This window comes from Panthera onca, chromosome A2 (genome assembly GCF_046562875.1).
Source record: "Panthera onca isolate mPanOnc1 chromosome A2, mPanOnc1 haplotype 2, whole genome shotgun sequence".
In the NCBI taxonomy this organism is placed as follows: Eukaryota; Metazoa; Chordata; class Mammalia; order Carnivora; family Felidae; genus Panthera; species Panthera onca.
The window spans coordinates 42612229-42635991 of NC_138340.1; the positions used below are offsets into that span (position 1 = coordinate 42612229).

At 36.8% G+C, this 23763-nt stretch overlaps 1 protein-coding gene across 11 annotated transcripts in view; it reads left to right on the forward strand.

Moving 5' to 3' along the window:
- CHL1 (cell adhesion molecule L1 like) overlaps positions 1-23763 on the forward strand; it is a 199854-nt gene that overhangs the window by 98136 nt on the left and 77955 nt on the right. For 8 of the 11 annotated variants that reach the window (XM_060631573.3, XM_060631571.3, XM_060631572.3 and 5 more), the window contains one exon: positions 22330-22504. In XM_060631573.3, coding sequence (XP_060487556.3) covers positions 22420-22504 — 85 coding nt within the window. In that variant the 5' untranslated portion in view covers positions 22330-22419. Of the gene's footprint in view, positions 1-1802; positions 1851-15311; positions 15517-22329; positions 22505-23763 lie in introns of those variants that run through there. The other 3 variants (XM_060631579.3, XM_060631576.3, XM_060631582.3) reach the window with 2 other exon arrangements.

The following is a 23763-nucleotide window of genomic DNA, read 5'->3' on the forward strand; positions in this document are numbered from 1 at the left end:
TACGGGTGGACCTGGCCTTAGAGTCCTGGTACTAGGACTCAGATGATTTTACCTCTCTCATACCCATCTCTGCTTTCTTCCTTTGGCCAGGGCCCAAGGGGACAAGAGCACCTGGCTCAAGGGGGTTTCCCACCAGACCAGGTTTGGCCACTTGTCACTGACAAAATCCAAAGTAGAGAGATGAATGGCAGTGTAACAATAAAGGGATTATTTTAATAAGGCCAACACCAGGAAGACTGTGAATTAATGTCTCAAAGACTGCCTCCAAAGTGCTGAAAGTACTTCTAGGTTTATATAAGGAAAATGTTAGAGAAAAGTTGGTGGGTATTGTAGTTGGGTGGTAAAGGTCCTGTTGATCATTGTCTTGGGGTCCATCATGCAGGGTCATTATTGCTTGAGGAGGTAGTTTGAGTTCCCATCACGGGATGCTTTGCCTGCCGGGTCTTTTGTCCTAGTTAGATGATAAAGGGGAAAGATGAAGTTCAGATGTCCAGACTGAGGTTGAAATTGAAGTAGTTGAAGTCCTCGTTCATTTGTGAACATTTTTTTTCCTTTCTTTTTTTTCTTTTTTCATTTACTTCTCCATGAGTTTAGAACCATGGTCATTGGCTATTTCTGACTCATGCTTTCATAGATTTATGACCTCAAAGGAAAACAGGGTTTAGAAATTCTTAGGGAATCATTTTCATTGCCCATGCTTGGGTCACAGGTCCATCTCTTGGACCTATCACAGTGACCTAGAGAGGTTAGACGTTGTGAGTGGGCCACCTTAGACCATGAGCCCACACCTGAAACAAAATTTGTGGGAGGTTATTTTAATAATGAGAGGAGGGGCACCTGGGTGGCTCAGTCAGCTGAGTGTCCAACTCTTGATTTCAGCTTAGGTCATGATCCCATGGTCATGAAATGGAGCCTTCCATCAAGCTCTGCATTGGATGTGGAGCCTGCTTGAGATATTCTCTCTCTCTCTCTCTCTCTCTCTCTCTCTCTCTCTCTCTGTCTTTCTCTCTCTCCCCTCCCCCCCCCCCCAATACCTTGTTTGTAATCTCTCTTTAAAAAAAAAGGACAGGTGGGAGGCAGACATATAATAGTTGTTCATCCTATCATGAACAAAATACTATATGGGGGGAAATATGGGAGGAAAATAGAGTTAAGTTAGAGCAGAGCAGTTAAACTAAATGCACATAAGATTTTTCTTTTGGTTACTTAGAATATATATGCATATAATTTTAACAGTAAGGTTGGTAGTGAATTCAGGGGGATAGAGTGAAGTAATAGGAGATGTAGAGAGGAGAGATTGTGCATTACAGAAGAATTGAAAGAAATTTTGGTGATCTGAAAATTAACAGGTGAAGAGGGCATGGATTGGAGAGGTATCAAGTGAAAGGACTACAACAGAGACCTGGTTAGATAAATATGAGGTGATAAGGAGAGGAAAAGATCAAAGAGTGATATGGGTACAAGAATAGGGAAAGAAAAGGAATCAGAAAGTGCAATTTGTGGTGAGAAAATTAAACTGATATTATTATCATTATTTTTAAAATTTTTTTTAGAAATGTTTATTAATTTTTGAAAGACAGAGAGAGCATGAGTGGGGGAGGGGTGGAGAGCGAGGGAAACAGAATCCGAAGCAGCCTCCAGGCTCCAAGCTCTCACCACAGAGCCGGACGCGGGGCTTGAACTCATGAACCATGAGATCATGACCTGAGCCGAAGTTGGATGCTCAACCGACTGAGCCACCCAGACGCCCCTCATTATTAATAATAATATTAATATTATCTTTGGTTTGCTCTTTTTTCCAGACTAGAAGATTTTGGCTTTATAAGGAAGTGTATTGTAATTTGAGAATTGTGAGTAAAATTAATTTTAGATTTATAGCACTTTTCCATGTGGTATGAACAAATATAATAAAATTCTCAAGGAACAGGCTATTTTTAGTCAGTGGAAGGTAGAACATTATTATTTTAAAACCATACAATACTTAACACATTGTAGAGAGAGAACAAAGCTGTCTCCAATAATGCATGAATGATCTGTATTATAGAAGTACTTTTCTGAGAGAACACTTGAAATACCATTTGGCTGTCCCTTCTCCCTAGTTTGCTTTGTATCCCATGGAGATGATCTGACCTTAAGCTTTTGTTAGCTTCAAAGAGAGCTCCGTGCTTGGCTCATCTCTGTGGGACTGAAGAAACACACCCTTGGTTAACAACAGGAACCAAATTGATTTTAATTTTGTGAATACTTTACTCTGATGCAGGAAATGTTATCTGGCCATCTCTGTGGTTTAGTGATTATAGGGGGGGGATTAGAGTTCAAAATACAAATGGACTCTGTAGATCTGGTATAGCTGTTAGGTCCAGAGGTAGAGGGTATTAGGTGGCCCTCTTGACAGTCATCTGCGATTATGTTAATAAACCTCCTGAGTGGACTTGTTCCACCTCAGTATACAGCCTGTCTTCTTCACGGTTTTCAGTGCTTATAATTCTGGAAAGGTACATTATATCAATAATATCATTATCAATATTTAATCCTGGAATTATGAATGTTCTTTGGATATATCCAAAGAGCTTTCACTCAGAATTTCAGTGCATTATGTTAAATAGACATAAAACTATGTTCTTTTAGGAAATATATATTAGAGACTGAGATAATACAGTGGGTCAAATTATTACAGATTATTACAAATTACAAATTATTTTAGGCACAGGAAGCACTGTTTAAAACTGGTTCCAGTGCATGGTCTGATGCAGAAAGAGAGGATCTGGGAACTTCATTCACTGGAGGTTGAGAACTTCCTTCCTTTTTTTCCTGTGCCTTATGATTACCTAAGGGAGAAGTCCTTGAATTCCAGTGAATGAAACTTCCAGGTTCTTTCTTGCTGCATCAGAGCACCTACTGGACCCAGTTTTACAGAGGGGATCTGTAAGTGATGTGTGACATTTTCATTACTTGCACAAATAGAGGATAGGTTATAAAAATCTCTATTTTATATTCACATAATTGCAGGGCTTTTTCCAAACACCATGCCCCATAAACCATAGCTCCCAGGTTTATTTACCAGAGGCCAAGTCTCACAGTCAACATTTCATAGAAAAGTGCTCTCCTGTCAGTCAGTGCCATTACCTTACTTTCCAGAAGGGGTGATCCCTTGGTCAAGGGAAAGAATGAATGCCAGACCTGCTGCATAGCCATGTTTTTTCTACATACCTTCTAGGCAATGCGGATATAGAGATGAGTAAAACGATCCTTGCCCTCAAATATTTTTACAGTCTACAGAGAGGAACGCAAAACCAATACCACAGATAATAAATCTGAAACCCTAAACATGGTACATGGCATATAATAGATCTCTCAATAGATGGCAGTATTTTAAAAAATAGTATTAACAAGGCAATAGTGAAGCTATAACATGGTTTAATATTATGAGAAAGGTGAAGTCTCAGTGGATAATACAATTGGTCCAGTTTCAAGTTTATGTTTTCTGCTGACATTTACCAATTTTTCATGTGCCAGATACTATATGAGGATAAATAAGACAGCAGTCTCAGTTCCTGTGAACTTTCAGCCTTAGAGGAGGCATAGCCAGCTAAACAAATAATACACTATGACATTATGTTATGTGAAATAGGTCTGACAGAGGAAGACAAATACTGTTCCAATTTATGTGTATATATTCTCACTTATATGTGGAACCTAAAAAAGCTTGAACACAGAGATAGAGTAGAATGGTAGTTACCAGAGTTTGCGGATGGGGGCACTGGGGAGATGTTGGTCAAAGTATGCAAACTAACAGTTATAAGGAAAATAAGTTCTGGGGATCTAAGTTACAGTATAGGAACTGTAGTTCAGAACACTGTGTTATACTTGCAAGTTGTTAACAGAGTAGAACTTAAATATTAATGCCACACACACATACACACACACACACACACACAAATGTAATTATGTGGGATGATGGAGGTGTCAAAAACATACATTATGATAAGGGTGCTTTAAAAAATCTATTGATTAGCTTTAGCAGAGCAGCAAATTTGGCTTCCAGAAATGCAGAATCAATGTACAAGTTAAATCTTTAGGGATGAACAATCACTTATTGAGTAAAGCAAGAAGATAAAGGCGTTTCAGGGAGAAGGAATAATATGGGCAAAGCATAATGGCATGGGGAGCTGTGAATACTTAAATTGGTTTTCCTTGGATGATGATGAGAGAAAACACTGGAAAAGTAGATTGGAGTCAGATGATAAATGGTGCCAGCAAGAATGAATTATAATAAAAATGACAAACATTGCTACTGAGTTTTGAGAAAGATGTTCCAGGTACAATATTATATACAAATGTTGTATCTTGGGTGATTATAGCATTTTAGGAAGACAGAATTAATATCTGGATTTTAAAAATGATAATCTAGTCCAACGGCTAATTAGATATGATGTTGGGATTTGCATCCAGAACTGAATTACTGAAAACCCATTCTATCTCTTTGATGTCTCCATGATTCTAGCTCCCATAGGCTTGGAGTTTGCACACTACCTTAACCTAATAGGGAAGTAAGGAAACCACATAAGCAACAGTTAGTCCCCAACCAGAGACTATATCTGTATGGGTCTGCAATAGTGAGCTTGCTTGGAAATATGATATCAAAACAAGTTCACTACCGCTCCCTTGTCCTTTATGCCAAGGTTGCAACTCCTGGCCTCTGTCTTTTTTTTTTTTAATTTTTTAATGTTTATTTCTTTGTGAGAGAGACAGAGACAGAGTGTGAGTGGGGGAGGGGCAGAGAGGGAGGGAGACACCGAATCAGAAGCAGGCTCCAGGCTCTGAGCTGTCAGCACAGAGCATGACATGGGGCCCGAACTCACAGACCATTAGATCATGACCCTAGCTGCAGCTGGATGCCCAACCAACTGGGTCACCCAGGCACCCCTGGCCTCTCTTTAAACACAAAGTGTTTGACCACCTCCACCTTGAAGGTTTCGGTAGGGAAATGAAAAGATTATTACTGAGTTTCAGAAAGATATATTGATCAAAAACTTGAAGGAAAATGGAAGTTTATAAAATATAGGTTTAGAGAAAATTATTAGAAGCCTGCTGTAAAAATTGACAAGAATGCGAAACAATACTATTTTTCCTGCTTAAGAGAATTCATAGCCAACTCCTACTGGCAATTCTAACCCAATAAAACAAGCAAAAGTGACTTGTTACAGCCAGCAGTTATATCTGGGTTACCATTATCCTTCACTGAATGATTCAACACTTAATGGAGGTGATTTTTGGTTGCTCAGAGAAGGGATTCTTCTGCAATTATATAGCTCTTTGCTGAGACTCAGCATTGTGTAGTCAAAAGTGTAAGGAGCAAAACACAGAATTCTTGCTGTGAAAATCACTTCTTCTAAAGAGATGCTTCATTGCCATATAATAGTTGGCACTGTGGTGCTTTTACTTTATGGAAATTGCCTTCCTGCCTGGGGCTCTTCATCCAAAAAGAAGTCACTTCTTTGGGTAACTGGGTGGCAGCTTTTATTTATCAATTATTCTGTAATAAATTACACTGTAGTCTACCTGATCATGAATAAATTTTACTTCCTTTTTGACTATTAGCTATGTCAAATTCAGACTGAATGACAGACCACAATGTTTATGAAAACAGAGTATCTCTGCAGCTATATCATTTATTAATGGTATGTTAGTAACAAAGAAGGATAGTTTGAGTTCTCTCATTCCAGGGGAAGAGCTCTATAACAAAGAAGTACCAAGTGGCTAAAAGTCACTTTTAGTTCGCATGACGTTTGATCCAAACATTTACCTAACACCTTCTTTGTCACTGTCACTTGCTTGTGACTCTGGATATTTCAATGAATATAGCAGTGTCTTTGAATTGCAAAATACAGCATAAAAGAAAGTTTTTCTAGAGTTGAGAATGTTCTTTGTATTCAGAGACATCTAGTTGTTAACAAAAACAAAATTCAGTTGAGTAACTTTAAAGATCATCTTGGCATTATTTAATGATTCATGAATTGGGCAGCATCCCATCTAGCAAATAGAATGGAACTCTGAAATGCTGTACAAAATGGAAAAGACTTATAGGCACAAGGGAACAGGAACAAGGTAAGAGTGGATTACCTCACCTGTGTGGTCTGTCAAGCGGGTCACTACTGCTGACCAGGAAATTCCTAGTTGCCTGCTTTAAGGTTATACTCTAGGGAGAGATGGAAACTGCAGTTTCATTATGTATTAAGCCTTGTTTTGGTGATGTGAGGCCTAGTACAAGTGACTCCATTTTGGTCCTTAAAAAAAAAAAAGTACACAGTAAATAAACCAATGGTGAAAAGGTAATGAACTTAAGAACATTCATAACACCTGCAGTGACCTCTATCCTAATTATTATTTTATCTATCTGTCTATCTATCTATCCATCCATCCATCCATCCATCCATCCATCTATCAGGAGCACATGCAGGGGAGGGACAGAGGGAGAGGGAGAGAGAGAATCTTAAGAAGGCTCCATTCCTAGTGTGGCACCTGGGACTCAATGTCACCACTGTGAGATCATGATCTGAGCCAAAATCAAGAGTTGGACACTTAACCGACTGACCCCCTCCCAATTATAAATTTATAGCCCAATAAGTTTGAAATCTTTCAGTTTTTCAATTATGATTTTCCTAAACTGAAATTAGAATAACTAATAACTTGTGACTTTCCCATGAAGAGTCCCATGACTTTTACCTGTTAATTCTATGAATATCACTCTATAACTTGCCTTTTTTACCTAATAGAATGTCATAGATATATGATAGCATTTATGTAACAATGGATACATTATGTACTATATTATATATCATATATATTTCTACAGAAAAGTTTCTGGAAGTGTTCATACTTTTTTAATGTTTATTTTATTTTTGAGAGAGAGAGACAGAGAGATAGAGCACAAGTAGGGGAGGGACAGAGAGAGAGGGAGACACAGAATCCGAAGCAGGCTCCAGGCTCTGAGCTGTCAGCACAGAGCCCAATGTGAGACTCAAACTCAACAACTTTGAGATCAAGACCTGGGTCGGCATCAGACGCTTAACTGACTGAGCCACGCAGGCATCCCTGGAAGTATTCATACTTTAAGTGTTAGCCAGCAGCGGAGAACATGACGAAATGTGTGTAATCTTTAATCTAATTATTGTTATTAATTAACAAGCTAATTATTATATTTAGTGTTCTATCTTTTAATACGTTTAATTATTTTTTGGACTTTTATAGGGATGCATTTTTATTATAAAATGAATAAAAACTAATTTATAAATGTATGCACTAAAATTTTAGTACATTTAAAAATGTTAATATTAGATTCAAGAGTCATAAGATTATTTTATATTCTTAACATATGAATTTAGGTAAACTGTATAACTTTACCCCCAGAAAATTATATCTAACTGGTTATCATACAAATAAAAGAAGTCATTCAGTTCAAAATGACATATAAGGCTGAAACTGCTCTCTTGTTCTTATTTCTTATTCATGGAAAACAAGTACAAAATATGAGTGGTAGGGATCTAGGTCATGGGCCCAGGATTCTGCATTAATTCATCTCATAAAAGTACAAAGGATGATCAATCAACTTTGTCGGCTGTAATGCCATCATCAGAGTGATGATGAGCTAAAGGAAATTATAAGCTATTTATAAATTTCTCTTAAGTACCTAGAAATATTACTTTGTATTTTATGATTTTAAAAGAATAGGATTGCTTTTTAGGAACTGTATAGTGGCAAGCTTAAAATTCCTGAAATACCTAGGTATTCATGCATCTGGTAGACTATTTGCAACAAAACTACTTACACCTTTTTTATGAATTTGAGTAAATAACATACCACTTCATCTCGACAATGATTATGCATCAGTGTTATTTCTTTAATATGCCTCAGATCTCAATGATTACGGTTGATTTTCTTTATTATGTTCCTCCTGAAAGTTATGAATTGACAAGAGGGATGTTTTTATGAACTCCAGATTTCAGGAGGGGTTGGGAAGTCTAAAGTTTAGTATATGGCTGTTAGCATTTTTAACCGATAAATTGCTTTAGGTTGTACCTTAGAGAAAACAAAAGGAAATATGAGGACAAAATAGAAGAGTTGAAAAAATTGTAAATATGTTGTAAAATAATGTAAGGACAGAAAATAAAAAATGAGATATTCCAAACTATGAACTGGTTATATTCATAATACAGCCTTGACCTCTCTGAAAGAGCATATCAGTGTCTCTGGTTTGTGTGCTTAATATTCACTAGAAGCTGTTAATGATGGTGGCCCTCCTAGTCACAATAAGATTCTTAAGTGCCGTAGATGATTAAAGAAAAATAAAACCAAACTCAAGTACCAATTTTTGACTCATTCTTTAAAGCCTGCAAAATAACCTTATGTTAAGGTTAATGGTGTGTAACTTTTTCCAATTTATAAAAGTATCTTTTAGAGATAATGCCTCCATACAGAAGGTTTATAGGATATAATGATCTCTTGGTGTTTGCATGCTGACCTAATCTAATTTGTTCATTTTTCCATCATTAGTTCTTTTTGTAGATACTGGTAGTTTCCAAGACTCAGAGGGAGATGAATATTTTAGTTCTCTCACAGCCTGGCTACCAGGTGCCTTGTGAGTAGGGCAGTCTTAGGCTGAAGTTCCCTAGATGAACAAAAGTTTAGTTGCCATCAGATGTACACAGGTGCTCATATACATGTGGGTGCACACACATGCAGATAGTACACACATAGTTTTTCCCTCTATTCTTTGAGCTCAATAGAGTCCCAGATAATTGTGATACAACTCTGCAAGAAAGCTTCCCTAGTAGCAGATAGGATGTTCTAGCTCTAGGATTCAGCTCTCCTTCCAATTGGAGTTGGGAAAGAACTCTCATTGCACAAGTAAGTGGAATCGTAAGCCTAGGATGCAGAATGTTTGTAAGCTGTAGGGCTTGCTTGATTTTTACACTCTCTTCATGAAAGGGTATTTGTGTCTGGACAAACATCTTTAGTGAATCCACCTATATCCTGAATACCCCTGGTTTTACTATGAAGCATTCTTCAAACATTTACAAGCCACCTGATATTTTAAAAACTAAAGATATCCGAAGTACTTGACATAGCCAGTTCAGCTACATTTAATTAGAAGTTTAGCAAAGTTTTGGTTAAAACCTTTCAAATATTATCTAACCACACTGTAGGATGCAGTAAAATTCAGTTTTAACATCTATATAACTCACAAAGTTTATGCTGTAAGTATTCTAAAGTAAATTTTAGAAAATATAATACTTTGCTTCTGTAGGCACTTGTCAGAACCACTAAAACTTAAGAATATACATGGTTTCAAGTAGACACTAATAAAATTAATGAGATTTGTTGAAAGTTCTATTTCTGTTACCTTTGTGATTGCAACAAGTGTAGCAATATTTAGATCAAGGTATTACATATTCAGACACACATTTACTTTAAAACGTAATTCAGAAAATTTAATTTCTGAGTCGTCTTTGGGTGAATGAGGAAAAAAAATGGTATTTAAAGTTTCATTGGCATTCTGCGTTTATGCAGAGTACATTCTTTTGTGGACATCTGTGTGAAATTCATTCATTTATTCAGAAAGATTTATCAAATGTCTCCTATATTTTAGGCAGGCACCATAAGGGTAAATACAATCTGGATCCTGCCTCAGGAAGTGTACAAGTATGTGGACAAGGCAGGTGCAAAATCAACTCTTGAGCCCTTGTTTTGGTTTTATAATTAGTGTGTACTCACTTAAAACATTTGATTAATCAAGTGGATAACTCCATTAAAATCATCCAAAACATGTATATTTTTAAAATCAATTTTCTATTTTTAAAATATGTAATTTTTAGTTGTAATCAAACGTTATTTATCATTTATTATGCTTTTTTAAAAAACCTCCAAATTTCTTGCTTGTGGTTGATTTTTACCATTGATTTCTAGGCTCGTTGAAACCTATTTTCACATGTGTTTGTGTCATTGGTCTATTAATAAGGAATAAACAAAAGAGCTTTTAATTTACCTGGAAGTACCCCATTTCCTTTCGAAAACATTTTTTCTTGGCACTGAGCACAGTTGACATATATAAGGAATAAATAAAGAGGAAGTAAACAGAAGGAATAGTATTTAATGATAGGAGAAAAGTAGAGACTGAGAAGAAGGTCTACAGATTGAACTTTGATCTGATTGCCAGCTGGATATCAATAGCTTATTTGTTAAAAGCTGTTAACAGTCTTCTGTAATTATAAGTATTGTGAAGTAGGCCTGGGAGCTGGAAAAAGAAAAAGGATCTAAGAGGATGCTTTCTGTAATTTAAGAACTCATTTCCTGAAGTTGATCTTTGTTTATAGCTCAGAAATGTCTCAGAATCTCTGTCTCCCATATATTGCAGTTCTTAAATTGTAGAAACTTTGTTATTTGATAATTTTAGGTGAGAATATAATCCATGAATGCTTTCATTCAAATTAGAAGTGAAGGAACTTTTGTGGTTGAGACAATTTTGAATGATGAAGTTTTATATCATCTAGCTGCAGATATTTTTTTTCCCTGAAGATGATGCTCTGTTAGTGTATTTTAGCCAATTCTTCTAGGAAATATTAGTTAAGATCTGATGGAATTAATCAGTGGGAAATTTTCCATATTTGCTTCCTACATGAAGCAAATTATGATTAATTTGATGTGTTTTATTACAGTTTTATTCTGATGGTCAATAAATATTTTTGAATCTTGAAGATTATTTTTTTCCAAATGGTTGTAATTACAATAGTTAAGAACAGTGGTTCCAAAAACAGATTCCATTGTTTCTAGACTGAGTTCCATTCCATTTAAGTTGAACTCAACATTTTATTTATAAGACTTTGGGCATTCTGTGTTTCAGTTTCCCTGTATTTAAATGGATGCTACTGTTATGATATTATTATATCTACATCAAGAGGATGTGAGAATTAAACAAGTTCATATGGAAAAGCAATTGTGGCACATAAAAATTGTTCAATAAAGGTTAAAGCCTGATAGCTATTATTGATATTTCAGTTATTATTTGTTGATGATAACTCATAAAGCAGTTTCTTCCTTGTGTGAATTTTGGTAAAAATTACATGTACACGCACACACACACACACACACACACACACGCAGATTTTCATAGTCAAATAAGTTTATAAAACCCTGAATAGGCAAAATAAATTTCTGTCTTTATATGCTTGTGTGCATTGAAAAATTTTCAAAGCTGTGTATAGTAGTGTGTATAGATTATCTCTGGTTTACTGACCACATAACCTTTCAGTATAAACACCAGGATAGCTCACAGTGGAGAAGACTTTTCAGGTAGGAAAAAAGCCCAGGTCATTTAGGGTCTATGACTCCTGCATTCTTGAATACGAAAAGCCAGTAACACTCCCCAGACATTAAGACAAAACCAAACTAGTTCCATGTATTCCAAGCATCATCCATAGGGAGAAATACCCCCCAGTAATGCTGGTTGGGATCCCGTAGTTTAGGGGAACCCAAACAGGTTTTGATTTCTTATGAACTGGCCATTTCTGGAGTCCTCTAGGAATGAGGCTGGTGAAATGCTTTTGGTGACTAAAACTCCCTAAAAGGTTTGAGAAGTGGTTAAACAGATTTTTATATATGTAAAAATTCACTGACATGTACATGTAAGTGTGTGTTTTAGTACATCTGTGTTATTTCTCAATTAAAAGAAAAAAGCCCTAGATGACCATCACTGGTATATAATGTGTGTTGTGAGAAATGATTCAGAACTTGACTTCTGTGTTGGGATGTAAGATCATTTTTTCCATCCCTGCAGTTAAGTGATCTTGAATTTTGGTAGTTTTTTTTCCTTTCTCTCCATTATGAAAGAATTTGAATTAGATGTCATTGCAGTATGCTACTTGTTAAGAATTTAAGATGGTCAGGTAAATAAAGGGCAAAATAAGCAAACAAAAATGTTGATTTTATTCAGGTATATTCCTGTCAGAGCTCAACCACAGTATTGTGCTATTTAGTTAAATAAATGGTATTATTAAAACTATTAATTGGGGCACCTGGGTGGCTCAGTTGGTTTAATGTGCAACTTTGGCTCAGCTTGTGATCTCACCGCTTGTGGGTTCAAGCCCCGCATAGGTCTCTGTGCTGACAGAGCAGAGCCTGGAACCTGCTTTGGATTCTGTGTCTCCCTCTCTCTCTCTCTGCCCCTCCCTCTTTCTCTCTCTCTCTCTCTCTCTCTCTCTCTCTCTCACACACACACACACAAATAAATAAACACTTAAAATTAAAAAATATTAATTTATCCAACATAATTATTAATTAAAGTTGACATTTTCCAATAAAATCAATTTACTTATAATAAAAATCTACATTTCTTTGATCTTCGGCAGGGAATATGAATTAAGCAATTCCTCTAAGCAATTCTTTTGTCATTTTGGTGACATGAAAAAAAGTTTGAATGGATATGGCCATAACGTATATTTCCTTTGTTTTCAGAGCAAAAAGCGATTAACAGTTATTTCTGTATTACTGTGTTTATGACACTTGTAAATTGATTGGTGGTATTAGCCAAGTGGGGTGATTGAACAGAAGCCTTTGAATTTCTTTGTGTTTTTCCTCTCCCAGTTTGCAGGTGTTAGAGTGATTCTGATCACAATTTAGGCTTATGGAAATGTGCTGGTCTTCCTCCCGGTAAAACCTAATTCCTGAATCCAGGGAATAGTTTACCCTGGCCTGACAGTTGCTCTAAAACGAGTTTTGTAAAGGGACACTTGAGGTCAGAGGGAAGTGAAGGTGACATCTATCCCATCATGAAAATGTCAAATGGCCTTATATGAGACACTCTCTCGTAACAGCTCAGTGATTCCTAAGCCCTTTTAGTGTGAGGAGAAAATAAAAATTTAAACAATTCCAAGTTATAGCACTGTCCCAGCCTATTACACAAATCCATTGAGTTATTTTTAAAACTACAATTTGGATGTCAGTGTCATAATATATCCCTTCCTGCTGACTATAATAAAAGTTGCTGGTCTATTTCAAGCTTCCTGAGGAGAAAAATGTTGTTTAATGATTTGGAATGCATGAAGTTAATTCTGATCTCTGAAATTCATAGTGTCTGAAACAACTTAATGCTGTTTCTTAGTGAACAGGAATGTCGACACAGCACTTTTGGGGGGCTGTTTACATTCCATGCCTTCTTTAGAAATGGCAGATGGGCTGTCGCTGACATGGCTGCTTTGTGTAAGCTGCTGCTGTAGAAATGAGAGTTTTTAAACATAGTGACCCTAAGAGTTGCTTTTTTTTCTTTAGACTTGCTTTGTTGTCTTTGCCCCTGAGAAAATTCACCTGAACATGTTTTTGAATAATTAGTGACAGAAAGTGCCAAGATGTGAAAAATGTCACCAAGATAAAATTTACTATTCCCAACCAGCTGCCTTTTTAAGCTGCTTTTGGTCCATTCACTACACTATCAGGTTTTATTCATTTTACAGGAAAGTAGGAATCTCTTTATTTTGGAATTCGGGAATATAAATTTGTGGTATCTCATTTGCTTAAAGGAAAAAAATGATTTATGATACAATGGGACAATTAGAAAACCAGAGTGTCAAAGGTTTTGAGTAAACATGACACCATTACTGTCAAGTATAAAAAAACAAGTGGTTATTAGGAATTATTATTATTCAGAACATAGTAACAATAGCTGAAGACCTTTTGATGCTTACTTTAAAATCATTTGTGTTTCTGTTCAGTTTAGAGTGTTGGCATATATGCATAAATGTAAATAATAGTCCCAAGTGACTATGTACTCTTACCACATTTTATTTCTCTTTGCCTTTCTGTACTTTATTAATGGAATTTAACAGACTCCAATGGAAACATTATATAAAATCAGTGAATTAAGAATCAAAGCATAAAAAAATACCAAAAGACATCCAGAGGTTGTACTAATAGCTACCCAGATATAAATAATTACTGTAAATTTGGCTATTTCCTTTAGTTGGACCATGACATTACAAACACATAAAGCAATAAGGATCAAATATTGTATTTATGATGAACTTGTGCTGGATATGAATGGATATGGCCATACACATATACACACATACACTTACATTCAAAAGGACCTCAAAATGCTTTTTATTTATTTTATTTTTATTTTAATTTAAAAAAATTAATGTTTATTTATTTTTGAGACAGAGACAGACCATGAGTAGGGGAGGAGCAGAGGGAGAGGGAGACACAGAATCCGAAGCAGACTCCAGGCTCTGAGCTGTCAGCACAGAACTCATTGTGGGGCTGAAACTTACAACCTGTGACATCTTGACCTGAGCCAAAGTCAGGTCAGATGCTTAACTGACTGAGCCACCCAGGTGCCCCTCAAAATACTTTTTAAATGCTTATTTATTTTAAGAGAGAGAGAGAGAGAGAGAGAGAGAGAGAGAGAAGGCGGGGGAGGGGCAGAGGGAGAGGGAGAGAATCCCAAGCAGCCTCTGTGCTGCCAGCACAGAGCCCGACATGGGGATTGATCCCAGAAACCGAGAGATCATGACCCGAACCAAAATCAAGAGTACATTGCTTAACCGATTAGCCACCCAAGTGCCCCAGGACCTCACATTTTTCTGAATGTAATTGCAACAGAAGAGGTCTGATAGCATGGTAGCCTTAAGGGACACCTTCTGGCTATTTTCTGTTTCCATGCTAAAAGTATGCCAGTAGATGTAGTCTACCTTTTGCTAAAGAAATCTCCTTACCGTACTGGAATATTTTAAGCTTACTTCTGATTTCAACAGACTGAACGGCCACATTATAAATGTCTTTATTATAGAAATGTTAAAACATACCCAAAATAGACAGAGTAGTATAAAGAATCCTTATATGCATATATTACACAGTTTCTGCAATTCTCCATATGGTAGGAATTCTTTTATTCTTTTTTCCCTATATCAGTTAGCTACTTGTGCATTCATGCCATGTGAAAGCAGATTAATTTAATACAAGAAACATTTGTATTAAGTGTTTGTTCTTTTTTTCTAAAGTTTATTTATTGTTGTTCTTTTTTTAAGTTTATTTACTGCGCACGCGCGCGCGAGAGAGAGAGAGAGAGAGAGAGAGAGAGAGAGAGAATCCCAAGCAGGCTCCATGCTGCCAGTGCAGAGCCCAATGCAGGACACAAACTCAAGAACCGTTAGATCATGACCTGACCTGAAACTAAGAGTCTGATGCCAACTGACTGAGACACCTGGACGCCCTCATTTACTGTTGTTCTTAAGTCTACAAGAGAAAAGCATACAAATTTATTAAAGTAAGCTTTATGTGACACACAAATTTTCAGAAGGAAATGAGGAGCTGAAGAAACATGTTAATGCTAGATTTTATGAAGAGCAGAAAGTTGTGGAAAATGTAATAGAAGAGAAGGAGTCTGGGCTGAGTGTCCAGTGCTGTGGAAACCTTTAGCAAGGTCTGCTCATTCAGATTCATCTCCTTGCCCCTCTGTCTTCAGAGGTAAGAATGCTCTGTTTCCCTCCAGGTATAGGGAGAGCACCTCTCACAGGTGGGTTTTAGACCTACGTCAGAGGAAGTTCAGAATCCTTCTTGCACTGCCCTTTTTAAAATTTCTTCAGCTTAAAGAAGGTGTTTGAAGGGTGCTGTATCTGGGGGTGGCATATCCTGAGACTTGTCGGGTGATACTGCTGATTTTAACCAGTCTGGACCGATAGTGGCTGGGCCAACTTTTGCAGTTACGTGCAGCTGGCAGGTCATCTGGGGCTGGCTCATCTAAGAGGGCTGCCCTTTCACACTTAGTGGCTGCCTGCCTATTGGCCAGGAATTACAGAGGGTGATGGAGTAATGTCTCTCATCGTCCAGCAGTCTAGCTGAGCAGCTAGAGAGAGAGGCAGAGAGAAAGAATGTACTATTCTTCTGGAGGCCTAAGCTCAGAGCTCGTTCTCTTGGTCAAGCCAGATTCAAGACGTTAGGAAAGAGCTTCTTGGTGGGAGAACCTGGAAAGTTGGATGAAAAGCACGTGGAGACATGGAGGGGAGGAGAAATGAAGCTTTTTGTTATCAATCTACCACATCGCCATCCTTTAAAAAAATTTTAGAGTATTTTAAATCTATATCATTTCACCACTAAGTACTTTAGTGAATAGTCTTATTTTGTTCAGTAGTTAGATGTTATAGCTATTGTAGAAGTCATACAAATTAACCATACTCTTTGGATCAGAATATTATTCCTGGATGTTGTACCCTAATTATCAGTAACAGCAAAATTATCAACTGTCAGTACTAGTAGTAAATGTCATTTGTTATTCTGTGCTAAACATACATTACCTCACTTAACCCTCCTAAGGGCTAAAACTCTTCATTTGTAGAGATGAGCAAGAGATGTTGTTGGATAAACTGCCCAAGGCCACATGGTAGTGATAATGTTTTGGGGTGATGGTTGGGGGAGTGTCCAGAACCGAGGACCAAGAAAGAATTCTTTTTTTTTTTAAGAGTACTTCTTTTATTCTTTTTTAAAAATGTTTTATTTATTTATTTATTTATTTATTTATATGTAATTAATTGTCAAATTCATTTCCATACAACACCCAGTGCTCATCCCAACAGGTGCCCTCCTTAATGCCCATCACCCATTTTCCCCTCTCCCTCACCCCTCCATCAACCCTCAGTTTGTTCTCAGTATTTAAGAGTCTCTTATGGTTTGCCTCCTTCCCTCTCTGTAACTTTTTTTCCCCCTTTCCCCTCCCCCCTTGGTCTTCTGTTGAGTTTCTCAGGATCCACATATGAGTGAAAACATATGGTATCTGTCTTTTTCTGCCTGACTTATTTCACTTAGCATAACACTTTCCAGTTCCATCCACATTGCTACAAATGGCCAGATTTCATTCTTTCTCATTGCCAAGTAGTATTCCATTGTATATATAAACCACCTCTTCTTTATCCATTCATCAGTTGATGGACATTTATGCTCTTTCCATAATTTGGCTATTGTTGAAAGTGCTGCTCTAAACACTGGGGTACAAATGCTCCTATGCATCAGCACTCCTGTATCCCTTGGGTCAATTCCTAGCAGTGCTATTGCTGGGTCATAGGGTAAATCTATTTTTAATTTTTTGAGGAAGCTCCACACTGTTTTCTAGAGCGGCTGCACCAGTTTGCATTCCCACCAACAGTGCAAGAGGGTTCCTGTTTCTCCACATCCTCTCCAGCATCTATAGTCTACTGATTTGTTCATTTTAGCCACTCTGACTGGCGTGAGGTGGTATCTCAGTGTGGTTTTGATTTGTATTTCCCTGATGAGGAGTGACGTTGAGCATCTTTTCATGTGCCTGTTGGCTATATGGATGTCTTCTTTAAAGAAGTGTCTATTCATGTGTTCTGCCCATTTCTTCACTGGATTATTTGTTTTTCAGGTGTGGAGTTTGGTGAGTTCTTTATAGATTTTAGATACTAGCCCTTGATCCGATAAGTCATTTGCAAATATCTTTTCCCATTCCATCAGTTGCCTTTGAGTTTTGTTGATTGTTTCCTTTGCAGTGCAGAAGCTTTTTATCTTGATGAGTTCCCAATAGTTCATTTTTGCTTTTAATTCCCTTGCCTTTGGAGATGTGTCAAGTAAGAAATTGCTGTGGCTGAGGTCAGAGAGGTTTTTTTTTGCTTTCTCCTCTAGGGTTTTGATGGTTTCCTGTCTCACATTCAGGTCCTTCATCCATTTTGAGTTTATTTTTGTGAATGGTGTAAGAAAGTGGTCTAGTTTCATTCTTCTGCATGTTGTTGTCCAGTTCTACCAGCACCATTTGTTAAAGAGATTGTCTTTTTTCACTGGGTATTCTTTCCTGCTTTGTCAAAGATTAGTTGGCCATACATTTGTGGGTCTAATTCTGGATTCTCTTTTCTATTCCATTGATCTATGTGTCTGTTTTTGTGTCAATACCATGCCGTCTTGATGATGACAGCTTTGTAGTAGAGGCTAAAGTCTGGGGTTGTGATACCTCCCGCTTTGGTTTTCTTCTTCAATATTACTTTGACTATTCGGGGTCTTTTGTGGCCCCAAACAAATTTTAGGATTGCTTGTTCATCCTTGGTGCAAAAAAGGTGATTTTTATTAAAGCATGGGGACAGGACCCATGGGCAGAAGGAACTGCGCTGGGGTTGTGAAGAATGGCTGGTTTTATACTATGGAGAAGAGAGGTCGACTCAAAAGGGAGGCCTCCAGAGGGACTTTGATATGCTAAAGAGGAGTCCTAAGTTAACTGAGGCCTTGCTATGGTCATGCTAAGGTTGTTTTCCCTCTAGTAAGGCATTAACATCAGGATGGTAGAGAGTTCCTGGAGAAATGTTATACTCTGTATTTGTCTCAAGTATTTGTCAATGGGTTGCAGGTTATGAGGATATTTAATTTTACCTGCCGTTTCCTTCTTGCCTTTGTTCCCCATATCATTATGGACGGGTGATGTTGGGGCTCCAGAAAACTGAGTCTATAGGTTTCTGCAGATTAGGCTATTGATAAGATTTCCTTTTTCTTGTAATTTACTAAGATATTTGTAAACTGATGGTGACCCAGGTCCTGTATGACTGTGATTTCTATCAGTTGGCCATTTGTTTTGTTTGCTTTCCTTTGTCCTTGGGCAGCCAGGGGTGCCTGAAGAATATCACACACATCCCACACACACACGGATGTGCTAGCTTGCACTTTGTCCTCAGCCCACCATATGCTCCCTCATCAGTAGTAAGTGATGGCTTATGAGCCTACAATATTCTGATTCCATTTTTCATGTTTTTATGCCCTCACTATACATCACTGTCTCCTATTAGCTGACCTGTGGGCCCCAGTATCTTTGCATGTACTTGGTAGGTGAGGTAGAATGGACATAGGAGAAGCCAACTTCGTTTTCCATTCCCTAAAGCAGAAGATGAATTGAAGTTAGGAGAGTAAGTTGTTCCTAGATTTACCACAGTGGAGCTATTTTAAAAACATAAGAGGGATCTTTGAGGTCATTTTGTAATATTAATGATGTATGTGTATTAGAGGCTATTATGTGGGGGGAAGCAAAGAACTTGATTTCCTTACTGTTGAATTAGAACTAGGCCATACAGGGAACATGCCTGTCCATGTTTCTGTTCTGTCCCAGAACCAGTGTGTTCTTTTATTTTTAATTGTTTTTTAATCTTTATTTTTGAGAGAGAGAGACAGAGTGTGAGTGGGGGAGGGGCACAGAGAGAGGGAGACTCAGAATCCTAAGCAGGCTCCAGACTCCGAGCTGTCAGCACAGAGCCCGATGCGGGGCTCAAACTCATGAACCATGAGATCATGACCTGAACTGAAGTCGGATGCCCAATGGAATGCACCACCCAGGCACCCCTGTGTGCTTAATCCTTATCCTCCTGTCATGCTTTAAAAGCTAAGGCAGTCAAGAAGGGTCAATTTTACATGACACCATATATGATTCTTTTGAGTTAGATGTCAGAGATGGTTTTCTTCTTCCCAAAGATGAGCTAGGATAGAAGTAAAATTAAACCCATGAAAATTCATTGATTCTTTTTTGGATCTGAGTTAACGTCATTAATATAAGCAATTAGCCATCAGCTTTATGTGATTGGGCCTCAAAATATTCTAGTGTTATTTTCTTCTAGTCTTACTGTCATTTCTACCCTAAGTTCCAATAATTGCCTTTATCTTTGAGGCCTGATGTGAGGCATTAGGTTAACATTCTTTGAAGAAAGATAAATGGTAATATAATGTTATTGCTACCTTACTGTTGCAAAGCATAATTACTAAATAGTATGCCCTTTTGCATTCTGACAATGAAATTATGACTGGCATTCCTGTTTTAATATGAAAGCTGTTTTGGGGCTATCATCATCACTTAATGGAGTCTTGCCTGCAAGGAGTCACATTTTAACTTCCAATGACTTTTATCTAACAACCGCTTAACATCGAAGTCTCTGGTGAATTGAAGCTAATCCCTGCAGGAGAATAGGTCAGATACAGAATTAACCATTCCATATTCTAGAAACTGTTGGTGTCATTACTGTTATGTCTCTTAATTTATAGCCTTATTTTAAGTCGAGGGTTCAATGTGGCATCCTGTTATGGGAGAGAATTTCTCTCATCAAGACCATGTAGTTAAAACCATTGAAATTCCCTAAGTCAGATCATCACTATTGAACAATTAGTGCCTGCAAGTTATTTTACTATGGCAATTAGACACCATTGAGCTCACTAGCCTAAATCAGGAATTAATGGAAATTGAGCCTGTAGTCACTTATGTGGCCATCTAGTATTTCTATTTTCTGTTTCAGTATAGTGTGATGTATGAATATGGAAATATGGTCGCCTAAAATCATCATGGTTTTGAAAGCCTTTGTCCCTACTAACAGAGGACAAGATCATTAAACAAATACATGAAATGCTCTTAGTGAAATTAGCATTGAATATTAATGGGACAGAATATTAAGTAATAGATTATAGGTAAAGAGTGACATATAAGCATAAATAATGAATTGAGATGACTCTTATCAAAGTATTTCAAGAAGAGAGAAGGAAAAGGAAAATTCAAAGGACAAGGTATTAGTATTTTCTTGTTTTTTCATCTTAGTAATAGCTATGTGGTTCAATATCTCCCACCTTTGTACAAATATACAGAACTCAATTTTTATAGTTAGGCAATATTCTGATTTTCATAAATAAAGTAATTTTCCACATTTTGTTGATGAGAATAATTCATTTTATCAAGAAAGTAGGTGCCAATGCAATGATACATTTGAGAATATTTTCTATCACCAATGTAAGTTATTTTTCATTTGGGGAAATTTTCTGAACTACACAAAAATAACTTTTTCCCAGTTCCCATTTTTATAGATGGATCAATTGAGATCAGAAAACGCAGAGTAGGGGTGCCTGGGTGGCTCAGTCAGTTGAACATCTGACTTTGGCTCAGGTCATGATCTTGCAGTTCTTGAGAGTTTGAGCCCCGCATGGGCTCTGTGCTGACAGCTCAGAGCCTGGAGCCTATGTGTGATTCTGTGTCTTCTTCTCTCTCTCTGCCCCTCCCCCCCTTCTCAAAAATAAATAAACATTAAAAAAAAATTTTTAAAAAGAAAAAAAGAAAGAAAACGCAGAGTAAAGCCATTACTCTAATTCAATATTTTGTGGTGCAAGTGGGTGGGGTGGGATGGGAGCTTTTTCCTTTGTAATCAACATAACTTTCCTCAAATTAAAATACAAACGGGATTTTGTATTTTCTGATTTTCAAAATTATGAATAAAACAGCAGAACAGCAGCATCAGTTACTATTTTAAATGTATAGTGTTTTATACTATGCATATATGAAAGATGCCAGTGCATGATCTCTTCAGGTAAAAGTTGAGGTAACATTAAAAAAAGTCTATATACTTGGAATTAAATATAGATTTGATAGTTTGTCTGGCTCTGTGTTCATTAATTTCTTTGCACCAGTTCTAAGTGAATAAATACAGTAATAGTTTGTTTTTATGGAAAAAGAAATTGATACATCTGGAGAACAATCACATTTTGAGCAAATTTATTTTTAAAACTGCATTATAAACAGTGTTTAGATGTCTACTATCACAGCGTTTCAGAAAAAAAATTGAAATGGTATGAGAACGTAAAGGAAAATTGACCTTTTAGTGTTTATTTCTATACAGTATGGAGCGTATTAACATTCTGCTTAAATGTAAAGTAAATGAAGACATTATTTTCGCTTCGCAAACCCCAAATTTGTGAAATTTAGTTAAAGTGGCTGGGGTTTTTGTCCATGTGTCCTTCATTTTTCCGTTCCCTATATCTTGCTGTTCACCTTTTATTAGTGTCATAACCTTGCATGTGAAAAGTTGTTTTGCCAGAAAAAGAGTAAATTTGTGATGTTTCATAAATGACTCAAATGGGGTTAGATAACTGCTATAAAGAATTGATTGAAAAAGAGCCACATTTTGAACAAAATGGCTTATAATGAATTTATCCTCAAAGTCCCTGACACCCACCCCCATTCGAGTTTCCTTGAGTGCTTTGAAGCAAAAAACTCCTCTGGCTGAAAAACCTAATTCATTGGAATGGCCTGTGGTTTGCAGTATAGCCTATACCAACTTTGTTAAAAAACAAACAAACAAACAAACAAACAAACAAAAAACACACAAAAAAACACGTAGCAAAACTACATTATGTGGAGTTACTAGAAAACAGTTTCATCAAAGGGAAAATTATTGCAACAGAAACATTTATTTATACTATATTGTTGTTTCAGAGTATATGAGCTTAAAGTATATGTCTTTCTGTTTCTTTTTGGGTTTCCAGGTGAATTGCACTCTCCTCAGCTTTAAACCAAAAGTAAAAGGAGACACTACAATTTTCATTCTTCCTGAGTTGCCTCCTTCCTGAAGAGCAATGGAGATAGGTGGAAGAGGATTAATCATATCTCTAATTTGTTTCCTGTTCAAATTCTCCACAGCCATTGAAATACCACTTTCAGGTAAAGTGACAGCATTCAGTACCTACTTTATGGGATTTCATTTGCATTTTCATTTTTAAGTAGAATACTTGTAGATTGAGGATGTGATTTTTCTATCATATTTCTATTTATTTTCCCGCAGTCTGTCATCAGAATTCATCACCGTCTTTTTAAAAATTTGGATGGTTTGTATTTGGATGCTTGCTATAATTATTTTGCAGCTCAGGCTTTTTGCCTCTTATGCAAACTTGTCACCTAACAAGAAACATGACCTATAGATCAGGTGTTTTGCTGTCAAAGATATTCTTCACTATTATCAACAGCTGTTAGTTTTCTAGGTTTAGTTTATTTTGGGGAGTGTTATGATTCAGAAATTAATGGTATTAAACCAATTATGATAAAAAGAAACTGAATACACTTGGTATCTTTTTTTTCAAAATGATCATATATTTACAAATGAAAACAATGGGAGCGCCTGCATAGCTCATTTGGTTAAGCCTCCTTCTCTTAATTTTGGCTCAAGTCAAGATCTCATGCTTCATGGGATGGGCCCTGTGCTGACACTGCAGAGTCTGTCTGGGATTCTTTGCCTACCTCTCTCTCTGTCCCTCCCCCACTCATTCTCTCCCCCTTTCTCTCTCTCTCTTTCTCTTTCTCACTCTGTCTCTCTCTCTCTGAAAATAAGTAAATAAACATTAAGAAAAGAATGAAAGCAGTCAATTCAGAAAACATTAAAAAGCCATTTTTATACAACTAAAAACATAAGATGATATCAACTCTGAAAATGTAGAGCCTTCAATAGTGTGAATTCATATCCAGAGGTCAGTAGTTTTATGGAAATGTATATCATAACGTACATTGGTTAAAAAATATATCTGCAAGCGCAGTTTACGTGATACTGTATCAGCTACATAATGTAGAGATTTGGGGAATTTGTCTTGTGCTATAAGGACGTGGGATACAAAAGACCCTTGAGAGGTTATTTAGATATTTTTATCCATATGCTTCCTGTATTATCCCTGCTGTCTTTTCCATATGTGATTTGGAGATTTATAATACAAGAGGTGTAGCTTGTTTAATTGAATCTTAGCTTTGGAAATGATCTTCGCACATCATCTAAGTTCTAGACAATTAGACGAGTTCAGCAAGCTGAATAAACATTAAGAGAAGTGCTAACTCTGAACTAAAACTTTTCTTCTGAATTACCCAGTCTGAATGTGAATAGAAAAGGAAGTAAGTCTCTGAATGTATAATATAATGTGTTTTTAAACCATTTTTCT